This window comes from Myotis brandtii, unplaced genomic scaffold (assembly GCF_000412655.1).
Source record: "Myotis brandtii unplaced genomic scaffold, ASM41265v1 scaffold268, whole genome shotgun sequence".
Classification (NCBI taxonomy): Eukaryota; Metazoa; Chordata; class Mammalia; order Chiroptera; family Vespertilionidae; genus Myotis; species Myotis brandtii.
Window position 1 is genome coordinate 1814834 of NW_005360187.1, and position 14513 is coordinate 1829346.

At 35.5% G+C, this 14513-nt stretch overlaps 1 protein-coding gene across 8 annotated transcripts in view; it reads right to left on the minus strand.

Moving 5' to 3' along the window:
• The window catches only part of FAM208A (family with sequence similarity 208, member A), a 44853-nt gene extending 39689 nt beyond the window's left edge, over nt 1-5164 (minus strand). For 3 of the 8 annotated variants that reach the window (XM_014541333.1, XM_014541332.1, XM_014541336.1), the window contains exons 1-5: nt 5000-5164; nt 3395-3487; nt 2469-2541; nt 1585-1676; nt 960-1112 (exon numbers count right to left, since the gene is read on the minus strand). In XM_014541333.1, the coding sequence (XP_014396819.1) occupies nt 960-1112; nt 1585-1676; nt 2469-2541; nt 3395-3412 (336 nt within the window). In that variant the 5' untranslated portion in view covers nt 3413-3487; nt 5000-5164. Of the gene's footprint in view, nt 1-959; nt 1113-1584; nt 1677-2468; nt 2564-3394; nt 3488-4999 lie in introns of those variants that run through there. The other 5 variants (XM_014541330.1, XM_014541334.1, XM_005868375.2 and 2 more) reach the window with 4 other exon arrangements.
• Nucleotides 5165-14513: the final 9349 nt, after the last annotated feature.

Here is a 14513-nt window from a genome sequence, read left to right on the forward strand (position 1 = left end):
GGCCCAATCCCCCGGGGAGCAGGCCTAAGCCAGCAAGTGGTCACCCCCGAGGGGTCCCAGACTGCGAAAGGGCACAGGCCGGGCTGAGGGACCCCCTACCCCTGAGTGCACAAATTTTTGTGCACCAGGCCTCTAGTAATTACTATAAGTTTATATCTCTTATCTACCAATACTACCCCTGTCCAGAAGGTAATCAAATGAGTCCAGACAACTTTGGTGAATATAATTTTTGCTAAAAGCCCCCACCAACAGGTCTTGCACACTGAGATTCTTCAGAAAGAAAAAATTAAGTTTTTTTATTTAAATATCAATCGGCTGCCTCCTGCACATTTGTTAGAAACATTATTTTAATTTAAAAATTACCTTACTTTATAGTCAAACATCATATAAAACACAATGACTAAAATTTATCAATTAGAACACTTTCAAGTATGTGTAGTTTACTGTGTATCAATTATATCTGAGTAAAGGTTAAAAATTAATTCTAAGTTTGCATCTTAAAAAGTTAATAAAAGTAGAAAATATTTTATCAAGTCAATAGTACAAAATAGTATGAATTAAGGTATTTCAAGGGGCTTCAACTCTACCTTGAAGGATGAGTAGTATTTTATTAGGCAAAAACTTTCTAGGCCAAGAAAAGCCAAAATTTCAAATGAAATGAGGTTAAGGGCAGAGCTCATACAAAAAAAAACAACAAACAAACAAAACAAGATGGAAATAACAGTGTTCAGGCAGGGTGAGCTAGGCTAAGGACTCTGAATATTATCTGCAAGTATATATTTCTAAGTTGTCTTGGAAACACTGAACAAACAGCCAAGACACTGGAGTCTGGCAGTAATATGTGGAAACCAGAGCCTAGACTGGTGTGGTGGCAGAGGGAATTGAAAATGGGGCATTTTAAAGGATTTGGTGACAAACAGATATCAGGTCATAACACTAAAATGGGTTCAGGTACTTACTTGAGTAAGCTCATAGGCTCGGTAAGCCAAAAGTGATGTAATTCTATTGGCATTCTTCGACACGTGACATTCATGCTTTGGTGTGGGATCCAAAGCACTTTTAGATTCCAAACTTTTTACACCCATGGGGTCATATATACTTTTTATTTTACCCTAAAACAGAGAAAACATTTTAAGTCCACCCAAACCTAATTATTGACTATATAATTATAGAATATTTCTTTAAATATAAATCACCTATAACAGTTTTTTCCTTTAATATCTGACAATAAAGTATCACCCAACACATTTTGCAAATATTGAAGAAGAAAAAGTTAACCATTAAAAAAGTGTTGTTTGAATTTATTTTATAACAAAGAAAAAATTTTATTCACAACACTTTTCACTAGCCTAAATGACATTACCAATATATTACCCTCCTTTCTTCACTGTATTTTTTTAGAAAGGAAAGGCAAACTCTAAAATACAGTAAGCTTACATCAAAGATGGCAAATCACTCTCAAAAGTATCTTTCTATACCAAACACAAGCAAGCTGTTTTTTAATTTAATCTCCTAAAAACAGGGTCAACTAAAATCCAAATCAAATGTTGTCTTTGATATATGAAATGTAAAAGTTGAAATTACCTTCATTATTTTAAAAATAACAACATCACCCACTGTCCCAGCTTCCAAAGGATTAGCTTGTAACAAATCAGGATACCTAGAAAGATAGATACCTAGTAAAGAGGAAAAAATTTTTTTAATTTAAATTTGAATGACACGAATACAAAAAAATATAAATACTTAATCTAATGATAATAAATGATATGACCAACACCTTTGTAAAAAATGTAATGACAGTGAAGATTGCTTATATTTCACCAAGGCAAAAATAAAACCAGAATAAAACATGAAACAAATAAAAAATTTCAAAATCTACTAGTACTCGACTAAGACAAAAAAAAAAAAAAAAAAGATACTTAAAATCAATTTGGATAGCATGCAAAAATCAGAAACAAATAATAAAACTGGTTTCACATCACAGAACCTAACATCAGTCTCCTTTTCTGGGACTATGACAACTAATAAAAGGGTAATATGCTAATTAGACCAGACATCTTCCGGACATCCTTCCAGACAAAGCCATGGTGGCAGGGCCGAGGCAGAGGCGGTTAGGGGCGATCAGGTTGGCAGGGGAGAGCAGTTAGGGGGATTAGGCCAGCAGGGGAGAGCATTTAGGGATCAGGCTGGCAGGGGAGAGTAGTTAGGGATCAAGCCAGCAGGGGGGAGCAGTTAGGGCAATCAGGCCGGCAGGCCCTAAACCGGCAGTCAGACATTCCCTGAGGGGTCCTGGATTGGAGAGGGTGCAGGCCGGGCTGAGGAAGAACTCCCCAACCCCCCAGTGCACAAATTTCGTGCACCGGGCTTCTAGTACATAAATGTAATTATAAGAATTGCAGTAAAATTAAATAATATATTTTTAAATGGCAACTTCATAGTACACAAATGAAAAAAGAAAAAAAGATTACCCATGGAAGGACTGCCAAGAATTGTTATTTTGGACTGGCCCACCTGTAGTCCTTTTTCACATATGCTTTGAACCTAAATAAACAAAACACTTCATCTTGCAATCATAATATATTAAAAGTGTGAAAAGATATTTTGTAAACTTGTTTTAAATAAAATCTAAGCTTCTAAACTATGTATTTTTAACATTATAGAAATTTTCTATGTAAGACAATTTATGACAAAATATTAATGTGAAACTGGCTTACACTTCCACTGTAACCATAACTGGAATCCAGTTTTGTTTATGCTAGATACTCAGAATTCATATTGCTCATATATAAGCAACCATTTTAGAGTGAATTAAAACTATTTAAAGAGAAAGTAACTCTGCCTAAAAATCTTCAACTAAAGCCTGGCCGGCATGGCTCAGTGTTTGAGCGTAGACCTATGAACCAGGAGGTCACGTTTTGATTCCGTCAGGGGACATGCCCCACTTACAGGCTCAATCCCCAGTAGCGGTGTGCAAGAGGCAGCCAATAAATGATTCTCTCTCATCATTGATGTTTCTACCTCTCTCTCCCTCTCCCTTCCTCTCTGAAATCAATAAAAATATTTTTAAAAGAATCTTCAATTGAAGATGAAAAACTGGTTCCAAGCACATATAACCAACAATAAAGGAGATAATATATTTTAATAAAGGGAAAATTATTCATTATCAAGCACATTCTAAAGAAAAAAAAAATAGGTTTCGTCAGAAAAAAAATGAGCACATTTGAAAAACAAATTACAAAACAATGAAATAGCTTTGCCTCACTAAATTATTTCTTCTACTTGTACATCAAGAAAATGTTACTTATAATTATCAAGTGTACTGCTGAATAAATAAAAAATTAGTAACTAACAATGAGAACATTCTCAAATTGCTTTTTTTAAATGAATCACTTACCTGATAGCGATCAACCATCAAAAATGCATAGGATTCTGAAAGTTCTTTATCTGAACGGCCATCAGACTTCAGTTCTCTTCGCTTTTCTGTAAACTAAGTGAAATTAAACCTATAAACAGCTCTGTAGCATGTAATTATATTTTTTAAGCTAAGAGTTTCAGTAATTTTATTTCTAAAAAAACCCAAACCTACTAAAGTACAAATTATCTTTTCTCTCCTTATAATTTCTGTGCTCCCATTTTTTAACTGTTTTAATTGGTTTTTTACCTTCACAATATAGTCAAATGAGCATCTAGTATTTATCGATTTTAACTTAATTTCTATTAAAATTTTACAACTCCAACTCTCTAATATATTTTTAAGTTCATGTTTTAGTTATCTTTGGATCACTCATTTTAACATGGTGCACTGCAAAGAGTAAGTGTCTTAATAAATCTGTTGAATGACCCACTTCTAAACTATAAACTCAATTAGACAAGAAAAAATGTTTCATTTCTTTATAAGTGTATTCTCAATGCTACGTACATAAAACATGCTCCAAACATATTTCCAGGATAAAAAGTGACTTGGTGTAAGTACATCTGAACTCTAAGTCACCCGAAACTGCTGGCTTTTGCTTGTATCTAAAGATACAAGAAAGATACATTCAAAATATGGAGCCCATATCTAATAGATTTATATGTAGTATGCAGGCCATTACTGATCTTTAATAATATAATCAGAGAATCTATAGACTCAATTTTCATATAAAATTAACAAATAATCTATCATAAAATGAAACCACATCAAACTACCAAGGTTTTCATTTTCTCTGGGAGTCAGTAACATTAAAGGTCCTTTCAAAGTTAAATTTTGGTAGCACTGAGTTAGCCAACTTAAAAGAGTACAAAATTAATAGTATTGCATGTACATTAGAAAGCAATATATTCATCAAATATTTCTAAACACCTCATTTGCATTACTTCAGAATTACATGTTGGCTTTTCCTAAATCAAAATTCAAAGAATACTCTAATACATACATGAAATGTAAATTCACTATCTAAATTGCTTAACTGTTTCCCCCTGTTCACACTTTTTTCACTAAGAATTTCAACTAATAAGATAATCCAAACATCAACCAACAGTTGGGGGGAAAATTAAGCATAACCTAAAAAAAAAATACACACTTGATTCCATTACACTCCAATTTAGGCATAATATATATAGTTAAAAAGATGTCATTTAAAACTAAGTGTTTTCCCTTCCATAATTTGGCTTTCCTAAAAACTTTAGCTTTCTTTTTTTAATCCTCACTCAAGATCATGCTTAGAGAGAGGAAGGTAAAGAGAGAGAAAAAAAACATTGATGTGAGAGAGAAAAACACTGATGTGAGAGAAACATCAATGGGCCACCTTCTGTACATGCCCCAACAGGAGATTGAACCTAGAACCCAGGCATATGCCCTGACTGGTAATGGAACCTTTTCAGTGCACAGGACAACACTAAACCAGTAGTCATTCTGGCTGGGCAAAAACTTTAGCATTTCTAAAGAAAAGAAAAATAAAACAAATTCCAGGCTACTAATTGATTCTGTAGAATCTGACAATTACAATTTAAAACATACCTCCTTTTCCAAAAGCTCATTATGTACCAAGCAAGCACATTTGTAGTTAAAATTTGTTACTGAGGTTGGTTCAAGGTAAGATGAATGGAGAATATTTAAAACATCTTCAAATTCACGAGATCCTGGAGTTAATGGCTGAAAAAGTGCTAAAATAAAAAATATTAATTTTAAGATGGAATCTTAAATGTAGTTTCTTATATTTTTGTGGGCTTTTACATAAAATTTTCAAAGGCTTCAAGATTATCTTACTTTGTGATATGCAGAAGAGATACTTATTGATTCACTAAAGAAAAATTAAAACCAGTTGCCCAAATCCTTTAGCAATAAGCACCTCACATTAAACATGCAAACAATGTTATAATTTTGCAAATCTTAGGGATGCGACATTAGGCAACCTAAATTGCTTAGACTCTCATATGAACTTGCCCATATACTTAACTCCTATTTTATGTTACACTGAAATAGTGGACCATTTATTTCACCAAACTGTTGACACCCTAACTGATAAAGCATTAAAACAGTGAATAAAACATTTAGGTGTCTATAAAAGAAAATGATTCCATTAGGTGTTTAGTACTACAGTTAGATATGTTGCATCCATTGGCACCTTGTATTATCAACAAGTGGTAGGACATTTATTACAAAAACTTAGTGAAAAGATGTGAAATTTTAGAGTCAAACCTGAATGTAAATATCCTATCTAGCATTTTCTGGCTTTATGGAGACCCTGGGTAAATCAATTACTTAACCAAACATAAGCTCAGTTCTCTCATTTGTAGAACAAAGAAATTTAGCTATCCTAAGTAACCACTATATGCCACATGCCACACAGACAACACATGGAAAAGGTTCTAAGCACAGCATCTGGCACAAAGATAATAAAGGTTTTTATTCTCCACTCCTCCAACTATTCCACACCCCATTGAATTTCTAAAATACTTAAGTCAAATATTCTTAGACCAGTGGATTGCTGGTTTAATAACCTCAAATTTCTACTTTATGCATGAAATAGTTTAACTTACTCATAAATTTCAAATTTCAAGTATATATACATATAAATTTTTCCCAAACATAAAAGGAACCACTTATTTTTCACTTTAGATAACTTATTACCATTCTTTCAAAACACTTATAACCAATAAATGTCACAAAATACTTATGAAAACAGTGTTCTCTTATACATACTCCTTTTTTATAGGAATTTTTAAAAATTGATTTCAGAGAGGAAGGGAGAGGGAGAGACAGAAATATCAATGATGAGAATCATTGATCAGCTGCCTCCTGCACCCCCTCTACTGGGAATCAAGTCCACAACCCAGGCATGTGCCTTGACCAGGAATCAAACCTTGACCTCCTGATTCATAGGTCTACACTCAACCCTGAGCCACACCGACCAGGCTCTTACACATACTCTTAAAGATACTATACAGCAACAGCGAATAAGTTGTTTTTACTGTGTTTTCTCTACATAGTTTTAAGGTCATGATGTCAAATGATATATCCATCCGTCCATTCATTTACCAGTCCATATATATTTTTATAAAAGTGTCTGTATGATACAGAATGAGTATTAAATGGTCACCACTACTGTGGGATCACACACTAAAAAAAATTTTTTAAAGGAAGAACATTAACATAGTTATAATGCAATAAAGACACTGACTGGGATGAGTAGTAGGGAAAAAAATAAAGCCCTCACAAAAAACCCCACCCTAATTAGCACTATATGAATATACTCAATAATCTATAATAATAAAAGCATAATATGCTAATTAGATAGGACAACCTTCCGGACTAAGCTAGGGCCACGAGGGAAGCCGGTGCCGGCAGCTGGGGGAAGGAAGGCCTATTCTTGCATGAATTTTGTGCATCGGGCCTCTAGTCTATTATAAGCTCCATGAGAGCAGTAACTATATCTACCTTGCTCATTACTCTAACTGTACCATGCCAGTAATCAGAATTGTAAGCACTGATATAAGTAAAGGAAAATAAAAGAAAACTTGACAAAGTTTATTCTCAATAAAAAATGATTGTCATCATTTTTTGAATGACAAATTCAACAATTCAGTAATATATAAAACAAAATGAAAGCTCAAAAAAGGAGAAATACATTGTCTAAATTCAAATCTGTTCTATAGAATGTGGTAGGAAAAAAGTTTTTCTTTGTGACAGTCCCCAACTAAATAGAGAAAAACTTGGCAAGGAAAACAGCATGTGGACTAGTCTTACAGGCTTTCATATCCCAAATGGACCAAGCATGATTTAAAACTACCATATGATTTCACTTATATGTAGAACCTAATGAACAAAATAAGAAAATAAGTAAACTAACAAACAAAATAGAAACAGACTACAGATACAAAGAATAAACCGACAGCTGTCAGAAGGGAAGGGATTTGGGGGACTGGGTGAAAAGGTGAAGGGATTAAGCAAAAAACAAAACTCATGGACACAGACAATATAAACAGTATGATGACTACCAGAGGAAAAGGGGGATAAGTGGTGATTGAAGGAGACTTGACTTAGGTAGTAAACACAATATACAGATGATATATTATAGAATTGTATACCTAAAATCTATATAATTTTATTAACCAATGTCACCCCAATGAATTCAATTAAAAAAAACTTGGATAGCTTATGCATGATTGATTTGTATGTTTATTTCCCCCCATTGATTTTCAGAGAGAGTGGGAGGAGGGGAGACAGAGAGAAACATTGATGTGAAAGACACATCAATTGGTTGCCTCCCACATGTGCCCCTAGGAGGGTCAGGGATCAAGCCTGCAACCGAGGTACATGTCCTTGACCGGAATCGAACCCAGAACCCTCCAATCCAAGGGCTGATGCTCTATCCACTGAGCCAAACTGTCTAGGGCAATTTGTATGTTTCTAAACTAACAAAGTGACTTCAGATATCTAAAATATGCCAAAAAGTATCATATGGCTTCAAATTTCTAGGAAATTTTACAAGTCTTCATAAAAGAAATTACTTTCTTAGTTGAGCTGCTCCAACACTATTTCCACTATCAATCTAATCATGAGTAAAATTAAGTTAAATCATATAAATTTATATAGCAATTAACATTTAAGTTATTTTCAAAAAAGTACTTAACATTTCTGTTTCATCCCAAAGTACTGTCCTACTAAAGAGTACCTATTTTTAAGAATTCAGGTCAATATGCACTTAAATGTAGTTTAGAAATTTAACTATTCTGTTGTGAATGTGCATTCCCTAGTGGTCAACATACCCTCACTTCCTTTACAGATACGACATATACATCATAATCTTAATTATGGGGCTTTTGAGGTAAGAATAATAAACAACCCTGTGACTATCCAAATGGGGAACAGAACATTTTATGTATTAATCATCCATTTCACTTAAAGGAAGTCAGCATCCAGTATTTTGTTCTCTGGATTCTGACAATTATTAAGTCTAATAATTAGTGGGTCACTACTACTTTTCAGATATTATACTAAGAGCTTTACATGCATTACCTCACCTAATCATCAAAATTACCCTATTTAGTTCATTGTGCCCATTTCACAAATGAAACTGAGACAGCTGAAGTAAACTTTCCCAAGGTAACACAATTAATGAATAGGGAAGCTGGGATTCAAACTCAGGCTGCCCAGAGCTCCAAATCTTATATCCTAAACTGTAAGTTAAAAAAAAAAAAGTGGGTGTATAAGTGCTCACGCTCTATTTCCAAGATCCTGAATATATATATATATTCTTTTTCCTCACTTTAGAAAAGTCATATAGAACACTTAAGACATAGGAAATTAGCTATAAAACAAAAAGAATTTGATGCCTAGGATTATGCTATTTCTATCCTCTTATGTGTCTTCTCTGAAATCTTTCTCATTGTAATGCATTTAATAGGGCCAAAGCCATGGAACCCTTTTTTTTTTGTTGTTTATAAAGGTCAGCAATAAGAACAGTTCTTTCACACATTAAGAAACATGTAATTTTACTTATTTAGATGACTTCCTTCAAATGCATGCCAGAATGATGACTTATGAGTTGATTTCTGATCACAATTCAGAAGATTTCCCTCTCACAACAAAACTGATTATAAATTAAATTTTATAGGATTAAAGCTTTAGAGATTTACAAAGGCACTTGGAGATTTATAAGTCAGGTAAGAAACACTGTATCACAGAATCAGAGCTAGAATCCAAATCTCCTGACTCCCAGTCCATATTATCACTAAATATTTTTCATTACTGGTAGCATACAAAACAAACTCAAGAATTTAATATTAGCCCTAACCGGTTTGGCTCAGCGGATAGAGCTTCGGCCTGTGGACTGAAGGGTCCCGGGTTCAATTCTGGTCAAGGGCATGTACCTTGGTTGCGGACACATCCCCAGTAGGGGGTGTGCAGGAGGCAGCTGATCGATGTTTCTCTCTCATCGATGTTTCTAACTCTCCATCTCTCTCCCTCTTCCTTCCTCTTTGTAAAAAAATCAATAAAATATATTTTTTTTAAAAAAAGAATTTAATGTTATATTTACGAAGTTGGAAGAGAAATAAAATTTAAGACATCAAATAATTCCTTAGTCAAAGGAACATTTTTCTGCCCTAGCTGGTTTGGCTCACTGGATAGAGTGTCGGGCTGGGGACTGAAGGGTCCCAGGTTCGATTCCGGTCAAGGGCATGTACCTTGGTTGCAGGCACATCCCCAGTAGGGGGTGTGCAGGAGGCAGCTGATCGATGTTTCTCTCTATACCTCTCCCTTCCTCGCTGTAAAAAATCAATAAAATATATATATATAAAAAAAAGGAACATTTTTCCACAATTACCTTTACCAATTTATTTAGTGTCAATGCTGATCTTTGTGTTTCTATTAAGATTGTGTTTATGTAAAAAAAAAAAATACTATGTACATATACACAAAAACAAGCTAAACTTTTAAAAGGTGGACCACTTTTCAAAACACACAAGTGGATAATATAAAATATACATTCCAATTTAAAGTGACTAATTCATGGAAGAAAAGGAAATAACAAAAAGTCTGGGGATCACATGTGGTCTGTAATTCTCTCTGTATCCAACCTCTGAAGTCTACTAGTATTAATGATTAAAACTCAATAAATATCCATTTGTTCCTTGCAATAATTAAGTTACTTTAAAAATCACTTTTCTGCAGTCTAATAAAACTGCTATAGACTTTAGGAATGGTGTTTCATCTCTAATTCTAGGTTGAACATACTGCAGAATTAGCAATGAATATACTGGCAGAGATCTACAGAGACAAGTACAAATATGACACTATTGACTTTTTCTTTGGACTAGGGACAAGGTCAAAGAAAATTTTACTTCCATTACCTAGTATTTACATGCACCTATCAAACATTTTATGTGAATAAGCAGATTCTGTCTACACTTTCATTCTCAGGTTTACTTCTTTTATATATATATATTTTTTATTGATTTCAGAGAAGAAGGAAGAGGGAGAGAGAGATAGAAACATCCATGATGAGAGAGAATCATAGATTGGCTGCCTCCTGCACGTCCCCCACTGGGGATCGAGTCCACAACCTGGGCATGTGCCCTTGACCAGAATCGAACCTGGGACCTTTCAGTTCGCAGGCCGACGCTCCATCCACTGAGCCAAACCGGCTGGCCTCAGGTTTACTTCTATGTAGAGAAATCAATGGTACTTAGAACCCAGTCATTCATACAGAACTACTGAAACACCATGCACATGTCCTTAAGAAGAAGACAGCTCCAAAAACAATTACAAATTTTGTGGGGAAAAATGGTAAGTGAGGAGAATTAGCCCAAGACTAGACCAGTATGGATGCAGGTGCATGATGATACACATGCACAAGACACCCGTACATGACCAGTTAATTGTGTGCCCTACAGAAACCATTAACCGAAATCACTTTTACAGAAAGTGATTTCCCAAAAACTTTGGAGGGAAAAACCCTATCAAATACAATTACCATTTTAACTTACTTTTGATGACCTACACTATTAGATTTTAGAGTAAAAGAAGGCAATAGTGAAATGTCTACTGAAAAAATGCAATTCTACAATTTGTTTAAATGTAGAACAGTGCTTCTTTACACTATTATAGAAAACAGCCCAGCCAATAAATAACACAACATATATTAGAGTAAAATTTTACTCTTCCAGTCAATAGGTCATTCAATCTGTCAGTACTGACTAAATGTATTAATTTTATAATGAACATAATCTCAATTCCCCACGGATGAAGACATGCTAAACATTTCTAAATTTAGGTTAAAAAGGAACACTGTTGCCCTAGCTGGTTCGCTCAGTGGATAGAGCATTGGCCTGTGGAAATAAGGTTGTGGGCTCAATCCCTAGTAGGGGGCATGCAGGAGGCAGTCGATCAATGATTCTCTCTCATTACTGATGTTTCTCTCTCTCTCTTTCTTCTCTGAAATAAGTAAAAATACAGTAAAAAAAACAAAACTTTTAAAAATAGATCAGATAAAAAACTAAATAAAACTCATATATTAAAAAAAAAGTCTTGCTACAGTTTGAGTAGTGACAGGTACTCTACACCTAGGTCAAATTCCAACTCCACCATTTACTAGCTGTGTGACTTGGGCAAGTTATTTAACCTCTCAGTACTTCACTTTCCTCATCTATAAAATGGGAATAGTACCTACCACATAGTATTGTTGAGATTTAACACATATAAACTGCTTAGAGTAATGCCTACAACTTATTAAACATTATAAAGTATTTGACAACATTACTTAATTGGAATGGCAGTATTTTGGATGTTACCCTATTGTCAAGATAAAGAAAACTGAGTCAACACATTACTATACTCACATAGTATTTACCTTTAAGGTACCAAAAATATTCAAGTCCCAATCTTTAATTTCACTGGAAAACATAGCCACAAGAAAAGGTTTTCCGTATTAAAATATGAATGCAACAGAACCTTTGATACTTGAAAAGTTCAAGCAGGGGTATCTACTAAAAATGATCTACTACTCATGATTAGTAGACTTATACCTAGCCAAATCTTATACCTTTCAAGAGATGATTTTGAAATTAATTGTGAAACTCACAGTACCTGCTGCACTGCTTCTGATAAAGCATTTTGTTTTAAATAATGAAGCCCTGGCTGGTTTGCTCAGTGGGCAGAGCGTCAGCCCCCAAAAGGGTCCTGGGTTCGATTCCGGTCAAGGGCACATACCGGTTGTGGGCTTGATCCCTGGCCCTGGTTGGGGTGCATGCGGGAGGCAACCAATCAATGTGCCTCTCTCACATCAATGTTTCTGTCTCTCCTCCTCCTTTACACTCTCTAAAAAAATCAATGGAAAAATATCCTCTGGTAAGGCTTAGGGAAAAAAAATAAAAAATTAGAAAAAATAAAAAATGAAAAGTTGAATTTTTCTACTAAATTCTATCACCAAGCACCAACTGCTCTCAGCTTGGACAGAATAAAGTCCATGGTGGTAAAATAGCTGTTTATTTAATTTTAAAGGCTCCATTTAAATCATTTTAATGATTGCACTATTTGAATAGCTGCTGCTCAGCGTATAAATATTTAGACAACTTAAAAATTACTCATTTCCACTACACATGAAAAAGTCCATTGTGTTATCATATTTTCCTTATCCACAACCTCCCTGACAAGAAAAAGGTAACAACCTTTTGCCTCTAAGTGAAAATGGTAAATATAAATTTTCTCCAAAGAGTATCAGACTCAGGAGAGAAAACAAGTTTCATACTTCCTAATTCCTGAATTATATCCACTTTTAGTGTGTTCAAATACAGCAGCTTCACAATTTATCTTACTTAAAGACACAAAACACAGTGCCTCTCAACACTTTCTAGTGCCTTCTCTCATTTCAAACCAAACTGTGAAAGTTTCTAGGCCAATTTTCTGATCCTATCAAAAGGTAAAAGGTGGTACATCATAAACCATGATATGCCAATAAGCCATATTAAGGAGGGCCCATCTGAATTTACTTCCAACCTACTATTAATTGATAATTTAGGCTGGGCATCAACTTTCCTCATATAGTCTATACTCTATATTATACAACTCAACCAAAAGAACTGACAACCTTGACCTTTACAAACATCCTCTTGAACCCGGAACATATTACATTAACTCATTTAAAAGGTATTTCTAGAAACATTCTCATGCTGGTGGACAAAAGGTAACTTCACCGTTGCCACCACTTTTTTTCCACAAGGATCTTCTTGGCTTTGTCATCCAAACAGAAATTAACAGTATGTGTACCTAACTGATAAATGGCTCTAACAATTTCAGTTGGGCAAATGGAGTTGGCTATACACATGGAAAGAAGCACATGCTTCATTCCAGATCCTGTCTTTACTAAATTAGAAATGTTTTCTGTAAATAAAAAAATTTCCACTATTTTACTAAGTAAATCATGACAAACTGAACCACGCAGTAAATAAAAAAGGAAGAGGGTTTAAATCCAGAACATCCCAAATCACTGGCTAGTCAAAAATATAATGCTATAATAGAAAATAATTCAGATCTCCATTAAAATGTGTCACAAATATGGAAGTTTAAAAAAAAAAAGGTAAACGTAGTTCATCTCACTGTTCCCATACTGGCTCCAAAAACCTGACTGGATTTTTTTAAATCTTAAGTTCTCAGATGCAATATCAAATTGGTGACTCTTGGGCATAAGCTAACCTCTCCCTATTTTTTTCCCTAGGGAAGTTACTGCACCAAGAGCCTACCTTCCCATTCTTCTCAAATACAACAAAAAATGCACTAAAGTTTGGATTTAAAGGGAGAGAGAGGGAGAGAGAGAGGCCTATTTAATCAAACTCTTCTAAAAACAAGAAAAAAAATCTACATGGAAATGAAGTGTGATGGAAAAGAGCAGTGTGCATGGATCACATCTAATGGAGATTTCTAGACCAGGGAAGACGCTGACATCCGGCCCATTTCAAGGAGACACATAAGAGCTGAAGAACTTCCACAGGGAGAAGCACTTGAGATCCTCTGAACAAGGCACGGCCTGGGAGAAAGCTCCAGAATCCAGGGCCACGGGCTACTTCCACAGTGAGACTTCTCAGAAGCATCCTGAGGAGGCACACCAGCTTCTCTGCCTTCAGGGGCTGGTGTGGAGGGAGGGGCCCCGAGCACCATCTTTTCTTTACAGAAACGCTTCAAACCTGAGCTGCTTCCAGCTTCCACGGGGAGAGGGGGAGCGGAGGAGCCTGGCGCCCCCGCTTGCCTCTCGCCCCAAAGCGCAGCGGCTGGGCGGCCGTGGCAACGAGGGAGCGGCGGCCGGCGCTGCCTGCGTGTTTACGTCTCGGGTGGGTGTGGGAAGAGGAGACAAGAGATTCTAATGGAAAGATGGAGGGGAGAGAGGAAGAGGGGTTGGGGAAGAGGGAAGCACCACCTTTCTTTTCTCTGCTCTTCCTGGGGATCTGAAAAATCCTCCTAACGGGTCTTTCGGGCTCTTCGGGGCCTTTGGGGAGAGCGGCCGCGCCCGCCCCCGCCTCAGCCGAATCCCGAGGCT